The following is a 13,839-nucleotide window of genomic DNA, read 5'->3' on the forward strand; positions in this document are numbered from 1 at the left end:
GGTCAGGAAAAGAGCATCGAGGGCAGCAGTAGCTGTGCATAGAGCTGCCTGAGCCTGGAGCTAAACTATGTGCTGGGAATGCGAAGCAGAGGAAATGGAGCTGCTTGGGCATTTTGGAGACGCAGAGACTCAGAGTGGCGGATATCAGGTACTAAGATTTGGTTTGGTTTAGTATTATTATGACTGTGACATTGCTTTACCTTAAGTTAGAACGTACGCATTATTTTTGCGTGAGTTTGCAGTTGAGAGACTTTGAATGTACAAAGGGACATTGGATGCTTAAACATAACTTGGACTTATAAAGTCCTGAAATTGATAAAGACTGTAGAACACAGTGTTATACTCTTTCTAGTATGCTATTAAGACACTAACATGACATTTTGATGAACAAGAACAAAGTCATGGTTTATTAAAAGATATTTGTGTGTCAAATTGACGCCAGATCAATTGTGCTACATCTGTTTTGTTTCTTGTTTTGGTTTGCTTGTTTGTTTGGTTGGTTTGGTTTTGGCACTATGACACAAACTAAAACATGTCTGGTAAGAGGGAATGTCTGGGATAATGCCGTCATTAGACTGGCTTTTAGGCAACTCTGGAGGGCATACATTTAGATTGACAGTGGATATGGGAGGGTCCAGATCAGTGTAGTGGTGTCAACTTCAGACAGTTGGTCCTGGAATTTATAAAATGTAGACTGAACCAGCCACAGGTCATATGCCAGTAAGCAGCATTCTTCCATAATATCTGTATCAGTTCCTGCCTCCAAGTTTCTTGCTTTTGAGCTCATGCCCTGACTTTCCTTCATGCTGGCCTGTAACCATCAGCTGACATACAGCCTTTAATCCCCAAGTAGTTTTTGGTCAGAGTGATTTATCATATAGAAACATAGAAAGGCAAACATGAAGTTGGTTTCAACTTGTATATAAGGACTAGTTCATATATTCATAAATATTGTAAAAGAAAGATTTTTACTTTCTAGTCAGCTATGAGCTATAGCATTTTATTCTAACTTTTCCATGTTCTTTATTGAAGGCACTTCATAGACATTCCTGTAAGTTTGATCAGGATTCTATAACTTTATATGACTGGAAGTTACATAGATGAAATTAAAAGATGCTTTGGTAAGACTGAGTCCTTTCTTTAGGATAGGATACTACGTGAGCATCAGTGTCTTACAGAAAAATGGGCAACTATATCCAACTACCACCATTGCTTTAGGGAAAGATCAAGAGATTTTAGTCAATGATGTGGAAAAAATACGTGCTTCTTTAAACACTCATTTAAAATTGTTCTATTATTTAGCTTGGATGTTGCAACATGTGTGTATATTTACTAGCTTTTATGAGTTTGGAATTTGAGGTGTATTGTATTGCATTTTCTTATGAAAATATCAGCCTTCTCATTTGCAAATATTGTCTTTAAGAATATTTCAGCCTTATTTATCATTTATATATATTGTGTTTAAGAATATTCCAGCCTTATTTGTTATTTGCAAATGTTGTTTAACTTACGTGGGAAAATCCTGCCATGTCTGAATGCACAAGTCAGAATTTGTGGCTTCCTTCTTTTATATTTTAGCATATCTTTGTAATGAATATTTCGTGATTTGAGTTTTTTAGGTTTAATTATGTTGGTGACAACAAGATCCTCTGCTTGTATAAAACACCCAATAACAAAAATTCTACAGAATTTTGAGTTTTTGTCTGTATGATACATGAGATCATTATACACTTTCTTCAGGGAATGACCCTGGGAGAGTGAGGCCTAAAAATTCAGCAGACAAATGCTGCATGCAATAGGCAACCTCATTCAGAGTATCAGACAGGGTACACTCTGAGGGCTAAGAAAGGTCACATGAGTGAAGTGCACAATCACAAGGAGAAGCTGCATGTGGCAAAACATGATTTTCCATAGAGGCATATGAATAATAGCAGTAGAAGCAAACTCACTCCTGTTTCCTAGACCTCAGAGAGACAAGAAAAAACTCCACCAATTCAAAGAACAATTCAGTGCTTTTGAGGAAACTGAGGTCACAAGAGTTTAGCCTTGTTTACTTGAAATTTTCTCACAAACATTTCTGAATTCCCTTCCCACACGTGTATTCTTGGAATGTGTTCCTGAAAACCAGTGACTGTGGGCCAGACCACGTCTCCAAGTGCCTGGGTGGGTTGATACACTGTAGGGGCCGCTCCTTCTCTGAGAAAAAGGAGAAGGGAAATAGGGGAAAGTGGGTGTGAGGGTGGGACTGGGATGTGGGGAGCAAGGGACTGGGATCAGGCTGTAAAAAAGTTAAAATTAATAAATAAATGGAAAACATTCCTTTCAAGAAGCAAAAAGACCATGTGGTTTCATCTCATGCCTGCATTTTCAGTACTCATTTGGTTATGACTTGAGTTTTGAGAGTCCCTTACCTGCCTGGGTTCAATAGCAATACCCTGTGCCATTGTAAAAAAAAAAATCAAATGTGTGGTGGATTATGCCCTGGGTATTACCCAGTGAACAAAAACATGAAAATAAATATTGTAGAAAAATAATAGTAGTCCAGTTTCAGTTTACTTCGAATACTCAAGAATGTCCCCAGATTGCTTTTAGGAAACATGAAAAAGACTTGAACAACAAGAACATGATCTCTTTTCTCCAACAGACATTGTTTCTGTTGCTTGTCTGAGGGCCATTGTATGTCTTAGAACTTCACATTTTCAGTACCTGTAAAAGGTCAGCCTTGCAAGCACTCTTGGTCTTCTCATGTTTATAATTCGTATCCATTTGCATCTGATGATTCTATCACTATTACCTATTTATCAATAAACTGGTGAAAGACACCAGAAAATTGCAGCAAAAGCAGTAGCAGCTTATTCAGTCAGGAAGTTTCCAGAAATCTGAACAGGATCTCTCACTCAATCGGGAAAAATACTGGTAATAGGGAGATGTCACTTGAGTATTTTTACACAGATTTACAGAAATGGCTAGATTTCCAATTATCATTCCAAAACAGAGGCTATATAGCTTGGAGCATCCAGAAAAAATTAAAGATGTTACATGTCCATTTTAGACTTACTTTTGTATGTAAGTGTTTTGCTCACATGTATTCTGTGTACCATGTGACCTGAGCAGCTCAGAAGAGAGAATCAAATCCCCTGTAATCTATAGATGCCTCTGAGCTACCATGTGGGTTCTGGAGGATGCTGAGACACCTCTCTAGCTAGTAGGGTTTCTTCCTTCCTTCCTTCCTTCCTTCCTTCCTTCCTTCCTTCCTTTCTTCCTTCCTTTCCTCTCTTTTTAACAGTCAAATACTTTACTATCACACAGAACCCTCCAGCTGTAGGGATGGAGTAAATATAGCCCATGTGTTTGGCCATGTCATCAAGCCCAGGTGTGTGGCCCCCATGCTCACAGATGCAGAATATGTCATAGGGGCAGATGGACAGGACAGCCCAGCTACTCTTTTTCATTTTAAACACTGAAGCCCAAGTCAATCCAATGTAATAAAACTCAACAAGAGCTATCTAAATGGATACTCTACCCACAGGAGCAGTGCCTAAGGAACCCGTGGGGGAATGCCTTGAGTGGATGCAGCAGTTGTCAATAAAGCTTTCTTTAGCCAATCGGCTGGGCAGAAGAACAGGGAGTGGAAGGCGGGGCTTCCTGGAGAGCAGGAGGAGCCAGGAGTTGACAGTTGAATATGGACAATTAACAGGGAGTTGGTGGAGAAAAGCTGCCCAAAGCCCATCAGATTGGCAAGTGCTTGGGATATAGTAGGTAATGAGGACACAGAAACAGATTAGTGTAGTTTTAGGTTACTAGTAGAATAGTAGCAGTTTGGATTCTGCCCAGGGTAATCCCTGCAGCTTTGAGTTACATTTCAGTCTCTTTGTGTCAGTTACTGGCTTCCTAGGCCATACAGATACAAAATAACTGCAACAGGCACCTTTTGTCCCCCTCCCACACACACACACTTCTCTTGAGGGCTGTGGAGGAAGTGCAAGCCAGGCAGGCAGGAGGCATAAACAGTCTTTACTGGGCTCTCACCAGGAGTCTCTTGGTCTTGAGAACCTTTGTGAACCTGCTGATCTTCTCCACTGTCTTTTCTGCCTGCTTCCCTAGCCTCAAGAGCTGCTGCAGCTTCTGATAGTGGGTCTTGGCCTTTTCCTTCCGTTTCTCTTCCAGAGTGGCTGGTGCTGACTGGGACTGCCACAGGATCTCATGAGCGAGAGGACCCAGGTAAGCAACCTTTCTGGTAGGCTTCAGCCACACACCCTCGAGGGCAGCAGAGACCACCATCTGCTTTTCTTGTCATAGGGTGGAGGGATCTCATCTCACACCTTGAGTCATTCCAGGGCAGCCTGGCCTCTCTTGGTCTTGTGCCTCCCACTGTGCTCTAAAAAGTGCAGCTCAGAAGAGATAAGGACCTGAAGAGGGGTTGGTGTTCTTCAGTATCCAGAGAAAGGTCAAATACTTTAACTTGTTTCTGTAGAAATTTCCAGATATGCTGACGCTCTCACAGCATAGAACTACCACTATTTTCGATTTGGAGTTATAATTAATTGTACTTTATTGTTGAATTTTGTATTTAATTGTTAAAAAACCATGTCAGTACCCCCACAGAATTCATAGGTACTAAAGCTGGAAGAAATACTCACGCAGGCAGACATGCACACCACCTTCATACATACACACACAGAGTGAGAGAGAAAGACAGAGACAGACAGAAAGAAAAACAGAGATAGAGAGACCGACTGCTGGAGAAAGAGATCATACACAGTCACAGAAGATGATAGAAAGGGACATATACACGTACAGAGATACACACCCAGAGAGACATAATTACACAGGATACACATGCATGCTAAAAAACAGAAAGACAAAGAAATACACAAATAAGTATGCAGAGAGAAAGAAAAGAGACACATTTATTAAAGATTAAAAAACACATAGAGCTACACCTACACAGAGAAATGAAAAAGGAAAGAATGGGAGAGGAGAAGGAATTATATACCATATAGGATGTACAATATAATTTAAAAGAAAAGAAAGAAAAACCTTATTCCCTCTAAGACTGACATCCTTTAAATCAGGTATATGCATGTGACCAAGTAATCTCAATTATTTATTATGATGAAGTTTATTATTAGTGAGGCTCAAAGTATAATTCAATGCCATTGGGCTGTATGTTTCATCTCAACTGAACTTTGGACAAAAATTCAAGAAAAATATTACTCTAAAGACTTATTATATCTTAGATGCTTTAGTTCCAAAGGGAGGAGATTGTACTATATGATTTGTAAATTCGTCATGAACAAATATCCTCTGCATATATTTATATACATATCTGCACTTTTGTGGAAATTAAGAACAGCACTCGATGTTAACCTGAAGTAGTCTGAACGTAACTTACATGCATTCCTATCATCAGTACCACTTTTTCCATGATGTCACTCACTGTATCCATGTTTGTTGCTTTAAATACAGCACCTATAAAAAGTACAGAAGAAATGCAATAAAATAACTTAAAAGTACATGATTAAACAATCAGTTACTGTCTAATCATTACTTATAATCTACACTCTGTAATGACACTTCTAATGTAGAATGGCTACCTTGGTTTCTTCTCTTTATATAACCTCTCTGGAAGACTGTCAGTCTGACATAATTATCTTAAAAGTAAGTGTTTGGGTAAAGGGTACTCAAACAGGACAGGTAAGAGCTTGTGTGTAATATAAGGAGACTAAGGAGCCATGAGTGCTCGAATTTGGCATTCTGAGTTCTCTTTCACTATGGCAGCAGGCATGGGTGGTTAAAAAGAGTAGAACCGTTTCCTTCCTCCTCTACTGTCCTCCCATCATTTTACAGCTTTACTGTCATGCACAGCATGTGCACACTTCTACGGAAAATGGATAAGAACTGGCTGCACTTTTTTTGGTCATAAAAAAACAATATGAATGAGCACTTTCTCCATATTGGGCTTCGTATATAGATGGTATACAGTGTTGAAATCTATTGTGGTGAGATGTCTAGGAATCCAAAAATAAATATTTTAGATATGAAACCACATCTCTTAATACTATTGAGAATTATAGTCTTAGCGTTCTATTGCCTTTGACATTTAGAATCTGCTCCTGGGACCCATGAAGACAATACTAAGAAAATAGAATAAAATCAGTTGACAGGAATCTTAGTTGATACCACAGATTTACTGGAATTCCAAGATATCACCATGGAATATGACAATGGGGAGATAGGTTTATTTTTATGTGGACAGTTTCTATAGTATCAGATTATCTGGAATAATCTTTGTAATACTATAGAAAACAGTCCCTAAAGAAGAAAGACAGCACAAATCCCCTCCACTTATCCATAACAGCAACATTGAAGCAAAGCCAACAAAAACTACTACATAACCCATACATTTCACCAAAATTTTATTTATCATCTTTTACCTGTTAGGTATAACCTACCTCCTTGGAAGAGAGAGAGAGAGAGAGAGAGAGAGAGAGAGAGAGAGAGAGAGAGAGAGAGAGAGAAAGAGAGACAGACAGACAGACAGACAGACAGACAGAGACAGACAGAGACAGAGAGAGAGACACACACACACACACAGAGAGAGAGAGAGAGAGAGAGAGAGAGAGAGAGAGAGAGAGAGAGAGAAACAGAGAGAGAGACAGAGAGAGAGCGAGAGAGAGTGTGAGTCTGTGAGTGTGTGTGTGTGTGTGTGTGTGTGTGTGTGTGTGTGTTTAGTGCTGATTGATCCCAGACTATAACATACTAAGCAAATTGAATTTTATGAACAAGGACATCTTACCCTTAGAGATGTTATATTTTACTAACTATAGGCTGAGAATGATGCAAAAGCATCTCAGAATCTGAAAGAAGAGCTCTGACCTGGTGGTGCTAATGGAAATAGGAAAGAACCAATGTGTGCTTTTGCTCAGGTTGTGTCCATCATCTTTACAGTAAGAAAGCTCAGGGCTCTCAACACAGACATGATGAAAGAAACTAGATAACTCCAGTAAGTTTTCCTCTTACCTCAGCCTAGGCACTTTGATATAAACACACTACACATATGTGTAGGAATGCACACAACACACACACACAATGAGAGTAATAATTTTTCAGATAAGTAAATCTCATATTTTGTTGAATATATAAAAATTTCTGTTTAGTATCAAAACAAGGAAGTATTTTTATCAAAAACCCATACATGATAGGGTAGTAATATTTTAATTCACATTGTTGTAAGATATTGTGTTTTCAAAAGATTTGGAACATAAATTTTCCATAAAGGAAAAAAGTAAAGCAAGGAAAGGGGTGAGTGATATAATTCTATCTCAAATAAAATCATTTAAAAAACTTTAATATAAAGAATATCCATTTCTTTTGAGAATGAGGTTTACCAACTTTATTCATAACTTAAAAATAAATGCTGCAAGACATCATATTGGAGAGAAGAAAAATATTCACACACTAGAGGGATTCACAAAAAAAAGGTTGACGTCCAACATTAAATGAAGACAACAGTAGGAGACTCCTAAAAATTAGCTACTGGAGTAGCACCATGGAAGCCACGGTTTAACTAAGTGCAAAAGTATGTGTGCAACACCAGGAGGAATACTTGTGCAAAACATTGTGAAATGTATAGTTATTCCCATATATTAATTCCTAATACATTAGCCCATCCTAGGTCACTTAAACATGCAGCATAGGAGATTTTTAAAGAGCTAAGTATTTTCCTGAGATAGAGTCAGAGAGCCGCAAGCACAGGAAAGTTAGACAGCTTTGAAGTCTATAGAAGAAGGCATTCAAATATAGTAAGGTTTATATAGTATATAAAACTCATAATTAAATATGTAATATACCTTAAGCACATAATAGTCATGGACAGATCATGCAAATTTAGAATGCCTGTCTTTAATGTGATTGAAATTTTGTCATAGATATAAGTTGGGCCTTCTGAAAACTATGTAGTTTCATTAATATATGGAGTTACTCTGAACTAATTATGAGAGCAAAACTCTATCAACAATTAAGTTCCTCATAAGCATTTTTCTGCAGAATAATTCTTTCAAATGACTGATATATTACAGTGTAAGAAAATATATTGAAATATACATCTATGTATTCATATGCTATAACTAAGCCCATCCATTATTTTAGAAGTATACATAAACAGATGTAAAGAGAATAATCAGGTTTTCCTTATGTTTTCAATTAGTTGGTTCTTAGAGAGCACATATATCTATATAAAGAAATAACAACCTTTGTTCACCTCAAGATTGAGTACAGAAGCATTTATGGTGGTTAGAAACAAAACAAAACAAAACAAAACAAAAAAAGCAAAAGCAAAAGCAAAAAAGGCAGCATTCACCAAGAATTTGTGAGGTTATAAGTGTCCATCTAGAAAAGGCATTCCCTATGTCTCTGACAAAAGGAGCATGTTGCACTCTCTTGACCTTTGGCTCATATCAAGGTATCAACACCCATGCTGGCCTTCAGGGTAACTAGGAGAGAAGTAAAAGCGCTTGTTACACGTCTCAAAACCCCTCCCTACACTCTTGTCCATTCCCAAACATTTCGATCTCCTTCTGTACTCTGCTAACTCCCAAAATGTTTTCTAACTCCTCTCTATCTCTTTATGAAGGAACAGTTCATCTCTCTTCCCTAGAGATCTCCATTTTTCTCTCCTAACAGTCTATTTTCTCTCCTAGACAACCTTGGTCACACGAAGTCTGGTTTTTTTTTTCCCTTTGTTCTGGACTCTTTCAGATGCCTTTGAACATTTTTTGTCTCAAGTCTGTATATTTTTTAAGTGAATATTCCTCTGCCCAAAACATGTTACATCTTTCAAGGAATATGTATAGAGACACCACAGCTTTTACCTAGGAAGCACTAAAGTAAGATCTCTGTGACTGAAAGTGTCGAAGAGAGACAACAGCCAAAGGTTGTCAGCACACACATAAAACCCTAACGCAGAGGTGCTTGCTCCAGGGCAAGTGCAATGTGGTAGACTACTCATCAGTAGGATATGCTAATTCTTGACTGTCTGCCATGGGGTGAGGATGGCAACATCTGCTGAATGGAAAAGTACTTGATTCCTTTTAGTAGAGAACGAAAACAGAGGGCAACATCCAACTTCCTGCTACAAGTCAGTGGTGGACTAGTCGTTTTGAAATGTTTTTATTTATAAAGGATAATTTTGGTAAGTGTGACGTAAGACATGTTTTGTAAATCACACCTTTAGCATGATTATTATTTGTTTTGTTATTACCTCACAGGTGTGGTCAGATGTGATATCTATTGGGTGATTTGCAATGCCAAACCAAAGCACATCTGACATATGAGGAAGTCAACTTCCAACAGAAGGGCTTCAACTCTGTCTTTGTGATGAATCCTTTAGTTTGTCAGACTGTTATCTACAATGGCTGTTATCCTCAGGTAAGTTTCCATAGTTGAAGGAAACGGTCTTCATCAGTTTATCTTAAGGAAGGAAAGCATCTCTATAGGGATGCTGAGTGTGGAGGAGGCTATAACCCTCTTTATCTTAAAGATGGGTCCAATGACAACCACAGATTCGTTATGCAAATTTACTTTTTGTCCAGAGTCAATCTTTTCCCTTAGGGCCCCGTGTCATTTGTTTGCTAATGTTCTGAATATTTTAGCTTCATCTGGTCCCTTTCTATGAATGATAGATAGCATGTTCTGTAAGGGACAAAGACAAGCTTCTGTCATTACAGATGCACATGGCTGAAAAATGAAAGTGGCTCTAATTGTGCAGCAGAGCAATAGCAATTATGGGTCAAGAGGCACAACTGGAAAGGACAAAGGCTTTGTATTTTTTCTTTTCTTTTTTACCTTCTGAATATATTTTCTCCCCTAATCCATTCTTCCCAATTTGAAACATTGTGGTTTTGTTGGAATCGAATAATTCTCAGCATTGAATTCCACTTTTGCTCTCAAAATACTTTTGGTGAATGGCCCTCTCTCATGTTTTCCTTCTCCTCTATGAATACCCTTCCCAGGAATCCCAGTTACTATTGGGATATTTCTTTTTCAATGACACAAATGCTATTATTAATTCTTGTCTGCCATGGGCTCTTATGAAATTTAAAACGTATGATGTCAAGAAAGTTTTTGTCCCATTACACTTCCTATGACAGAGATTTGCATTCCCTTCTTCTGCAACTTATTTTCAATTCTCAATGTGAAAACATGCATCAAAGTCAAGAACCAAAGGACACTTTCACTCCCCTACATGGTTTCACTATGTAAAACTGACTGCCTTACACAAATTTACCCAGGGTTTTCTCTTTTGTGTTTCTTTCTTTCTTTTTTATTTTATTTTATTTTATTTTATGTGGTTTTTCAGGACAGGGTTTCTCTGTATAGCCTTGGCTGTCTTGGATTCGCTTTAGACACCAGGCTGGTCTCCCACAGCGATCCACCTACCTTTGCCTCCCAAGTACTGAGATTAAAGGCATACACCACCACACCCACTTTGTTTTCTCTATTTTCAAGGTTGTAATGATTACAGTCATGAGGACCAAAGAACTTTCCTGTAACATACTCACGTTATGGGCAGCAATTAACAAGTATCCAACAAGATAGTTCTGTTCAAATTCAGGATAGTGCTAAAATGGATGCTGGGAAGGAAAGATATATTTTTTTCCTATGGCAATTTAGTAACTCATTTCAAGTTGTTCAAGCCATATTAGGTAGCTTTGAAATATATTCTACTAGGATGAAAGGATTAATGTATAGCAAAGACCAATGCTTACACCTAATTCCCTGATAATAAAACAAAGTTCTCTAGCAATTTTAATTATAAGGTTGAATTATCTCAGAGGCAATGCTATTAAGGAAGCCTACAGAGTAATATGCAGTCATAAAGGAGGCTGGAGAATTGAGGGTTGGCACTCAGAGCGGACTAAATTTCATATACCCCTATATCCTCCAACAAGATGGTGGATTTGGGTCTTTGCTGAAATCCATGGGAAAATGAGTATACCATACTTTTAAAATTTTTTCTTGAATGATATCACTCAAATTCATTGGGAGTTATTTCTGGGAGAGACTATGTTAAAAGGCTCTCACACTCATGGCAAGGTTCTCTAAACATTCCTATTGGATGAAATAATTCATTTAGAGCACAAGTTCCACCGGAGTTATATGGACAGGACAGCTCCAGACGCAACAGTAACTCACCAGTATAACAGCAGGCAGATTGCCATCCTCACAAATGCTCATGAAGGACTTTCCTAATAGGAGTCCCTCCATGGGTGCCAGGGCAAAGGTATAATTTTCATCAAGTTCTTCCTTGTTTGGTGCTATTGCTGTTATGTAAACATCCCCCTTGGCTCATACAGGAGCCATATGCAATCAATGATTTGTAAAAGATATTTTGTCATATTCCTCAGCATCTAAGAAATAAGGAAAGACATTGTAAATTATCATTGAACTCATTTAACCCTCGAGAGCACTTTTCATTAAATAGAATGCAGGCCTTCTGCATCATCACGAATAAACAGGAAATAATTAATCAATATTATAACATTTCTAATAATGAGATTGCATTGTGAGTCACTTGATATCTAGTTGTATGTGACAGAAACTTTTAAGTATAATCAGTAAATTCTGGTTTTTACCTTGAAAGCTATGCATAAAGGTATTAGAATCAAGCACTGATAGTGTATCAATCTCTTAGTCCCCCAGTGTGTGACTTTCTGACCAAACAGCCACGGGCAACTGTAAATAACAATAGTATCTGCACTTCATAACACTACTAACCTGACAGCATTTCTATGACAGCCCTTGGCTTTTCCCCATGAACTATGAGCTCAAATCTGAGATTATAGACTCTACTTCTTCCCTGTGGGTATATTATGCTATATTAAGACTTGCAAGAGGGACAGAAATGGTGGCGCATGCATTTAGTCCCAGCTCTTAGGAGTCAATTCTTAGACAATGTCTGTGAGTTTGAGGTCAGTCTGGTCTACAAAGAGTTTCAGGACAGCCAGGCCTGCTACACAGAGAAACCCTGATTAGCCCAATTATATTGACATTTTTATATATAGTATTATGAAAATACAGGTGTCAGTATACCAAGGTAACTGGCATTTCCCATATATCCTTAACTACTTAATTAATCCCATTCCTGGAATTTACTTCTTACATAAACGCTGGACCACTGGGAAGGGGGAATAGAAATTTAGAGTAGTTTCTAACAATAGGAGAAGACCTACAATGAAGTTTCCCTTCACAACAGCTTTAGTACATTCCCCATTGCTCCTTGTTATCAGTAATATTTTCAACACTAATGATTCTAACTTTTAAGCTACGATGATAGAGCATCACTACTCATCTGCCATGCCCTCATGATTAGCTCAAGAGTTGGACTTCTGGGAAACGCCTTACTTCCTGTGAGGCAGTCATCTCACTGGGACAGCTATTTCTGAATGTTGTTTTTCTGTTATCTCACCATTGTCAGACTGATTTTTCAGGGAACCTGAAGCTCTCTTTCCACAATGGCAAAACAATAAGATCTCATACTAAAATCTTTGCCAAATAGTTGTGGCAAGTTTTGAACTAGAAATTTTACCAGAGAAATATGTGACAAAACCAAAAGTCTCTGTTATTTTGCAAGGTGGTAAATCACCTTTGATATATGAGTCTTGGATGCTAAAAATATTTCCTCAAAGTTAGAAGGAAAAAGAGAAATGTAATTGGTAGGTAAGTGCTGAGATTACAAGCATAAGCTACTATGATTCTCCAAGTTGCCTTTTCTTTTAAATATGTCTTCCGTGTGTGAGCAATTGAAATCTTTTCTTCTCAGCCAACATTGTTAGTATATAATTGTGTGATATGTAATCTAGTGTGTCTAAGCAAACATTGTGTCTATTTGGTTGCTGTTGTTCAGTCAGGTGGTAGGCATTACCTCTGCGTAGCAGCCAATTTTGCCTCTTTATTCCCTGCTCAGGGACACCAAGCCACTTCTCATGTACCCTGGACGTCAGCTGACCTCCTTTCAACAAATCCTTGACAGTTTCCACACACATGTAGTTGGTACAGGTATCACAGATTAAACTTTCCAGAAATGCCCCAAGCTATTTTTATGATTACACTTCTGTAATTACTCAATAATTCCAATACTTTTAGAGCTGATCCGTGTACCAGGGATGGTTTGAAGTACTTGGGGTAGACTAGTGAAGAAACTGTACCAGTCATGACCTTCTATAGTATAAATACATAATAGATGCATAAAATCTACGCTGGCCTTTTCCATTGTTCATCATATTTTTTAGGAATGAATTGCAGTGTTTGAAAATAGAAAACTCTTCCAGCTGTGGCTGGCTCATGTAGTCTGGGAGGGAACACTGCCTGATGTCACTGAACGTATATGTTTCTCACAGCATGACTAGCCTCTGAGGATTTCTGGGCCAAAGTATGACAGGGAAAATAGCTGTTGAGCTACTCACTGCACATGCACAGCTCAATAGTAAGTTCTAGGTAGTGCTGACACCATGTTTATTAGTATTTTAGGGGAGCTCCTTTTGGGGAGCATAACTATAGGTATTTTGATTTCACTCCCACCAGCCCCATCATCTCAGCTCATTGCTGATGTAAAAGAATCTCTATACAAGGTCGGATTGAACATAAATTAGGTTTATGATCAGCATACCCTGTTGCTTTACTAATCAGCAAAAAGTGCCCAATCACAAGCCCAGCTGCCCCCAACTGCCAGTCACTCCTCGGATTCCTTGGGTGGGGCTATTCATAACTTCACCATTGAGACTACATCTGCAAAAAGCATTTGCAACAGGGCCTTTTGTCAAGAAACATCCTGGACAG

At 38.3% G+C, this 13,839-nt stretch overlaps 1 protein-coding gene and 1 pseudogene across 3 annotated transcripts in view; both read right to left on the reverse strand.

Moving 5' to 3' along the window:
* Positions 1-13,839, reverse strand: part of LOC311590410 (rho GTPase-activating protein 20-like) — a 54,252-nt gene that overhangs the window by 30,650 nt on the left and 9,763 nt on the right. The window contains exons 2-3 of one of the 2 annotated variants that reach the window (XM_084769352.1): positions 11,197-11,411; positions 5,396-5,472 (exon numbers count right to left, since the gene is read on the reverse strand). The exons of the other annotated variant lie outside the window; for it this stretch is intronic. Coding sequence (XP_084625478.1) covers positions 5,396-5,397 — 2 coding nt within the window. The 5' untranslated portion in view covers positions 5,398-5,472; positions 11,197-11,411. The remainder of the gene's footprint in view (positions 1-5,395; positions 5,473-11,196; positions 11,412-13,839) is intronic. 2 annotated transcript variants of the gene reach the window in all.
* On the reverse strand, positions 4,015-4,652 carry LOC311590194 (putative ribosomal protein uL13-like; annotated as a pseudogene). Its single transcript has 2 exons — positions 4,598-4,652; positions 4,015-4,517 (listed from the first exon to the last, which is right to left on the reverse strand). The product of its transcript is annotated as a putative ribosomal protein uL13-like (transcript).

This window comes from Acomys minous (assembly GCF_964271855.1).
Source record: "Acomys minous genome assembly, chromosome: 19".
In the NCBI taxonomy this organism is placed as follows: domain Eukaryota; kingdom Metazoa; phylum Chordata; class Mammalia; order Rodentia; family Muridae; genus Acomys; species Acomys minous.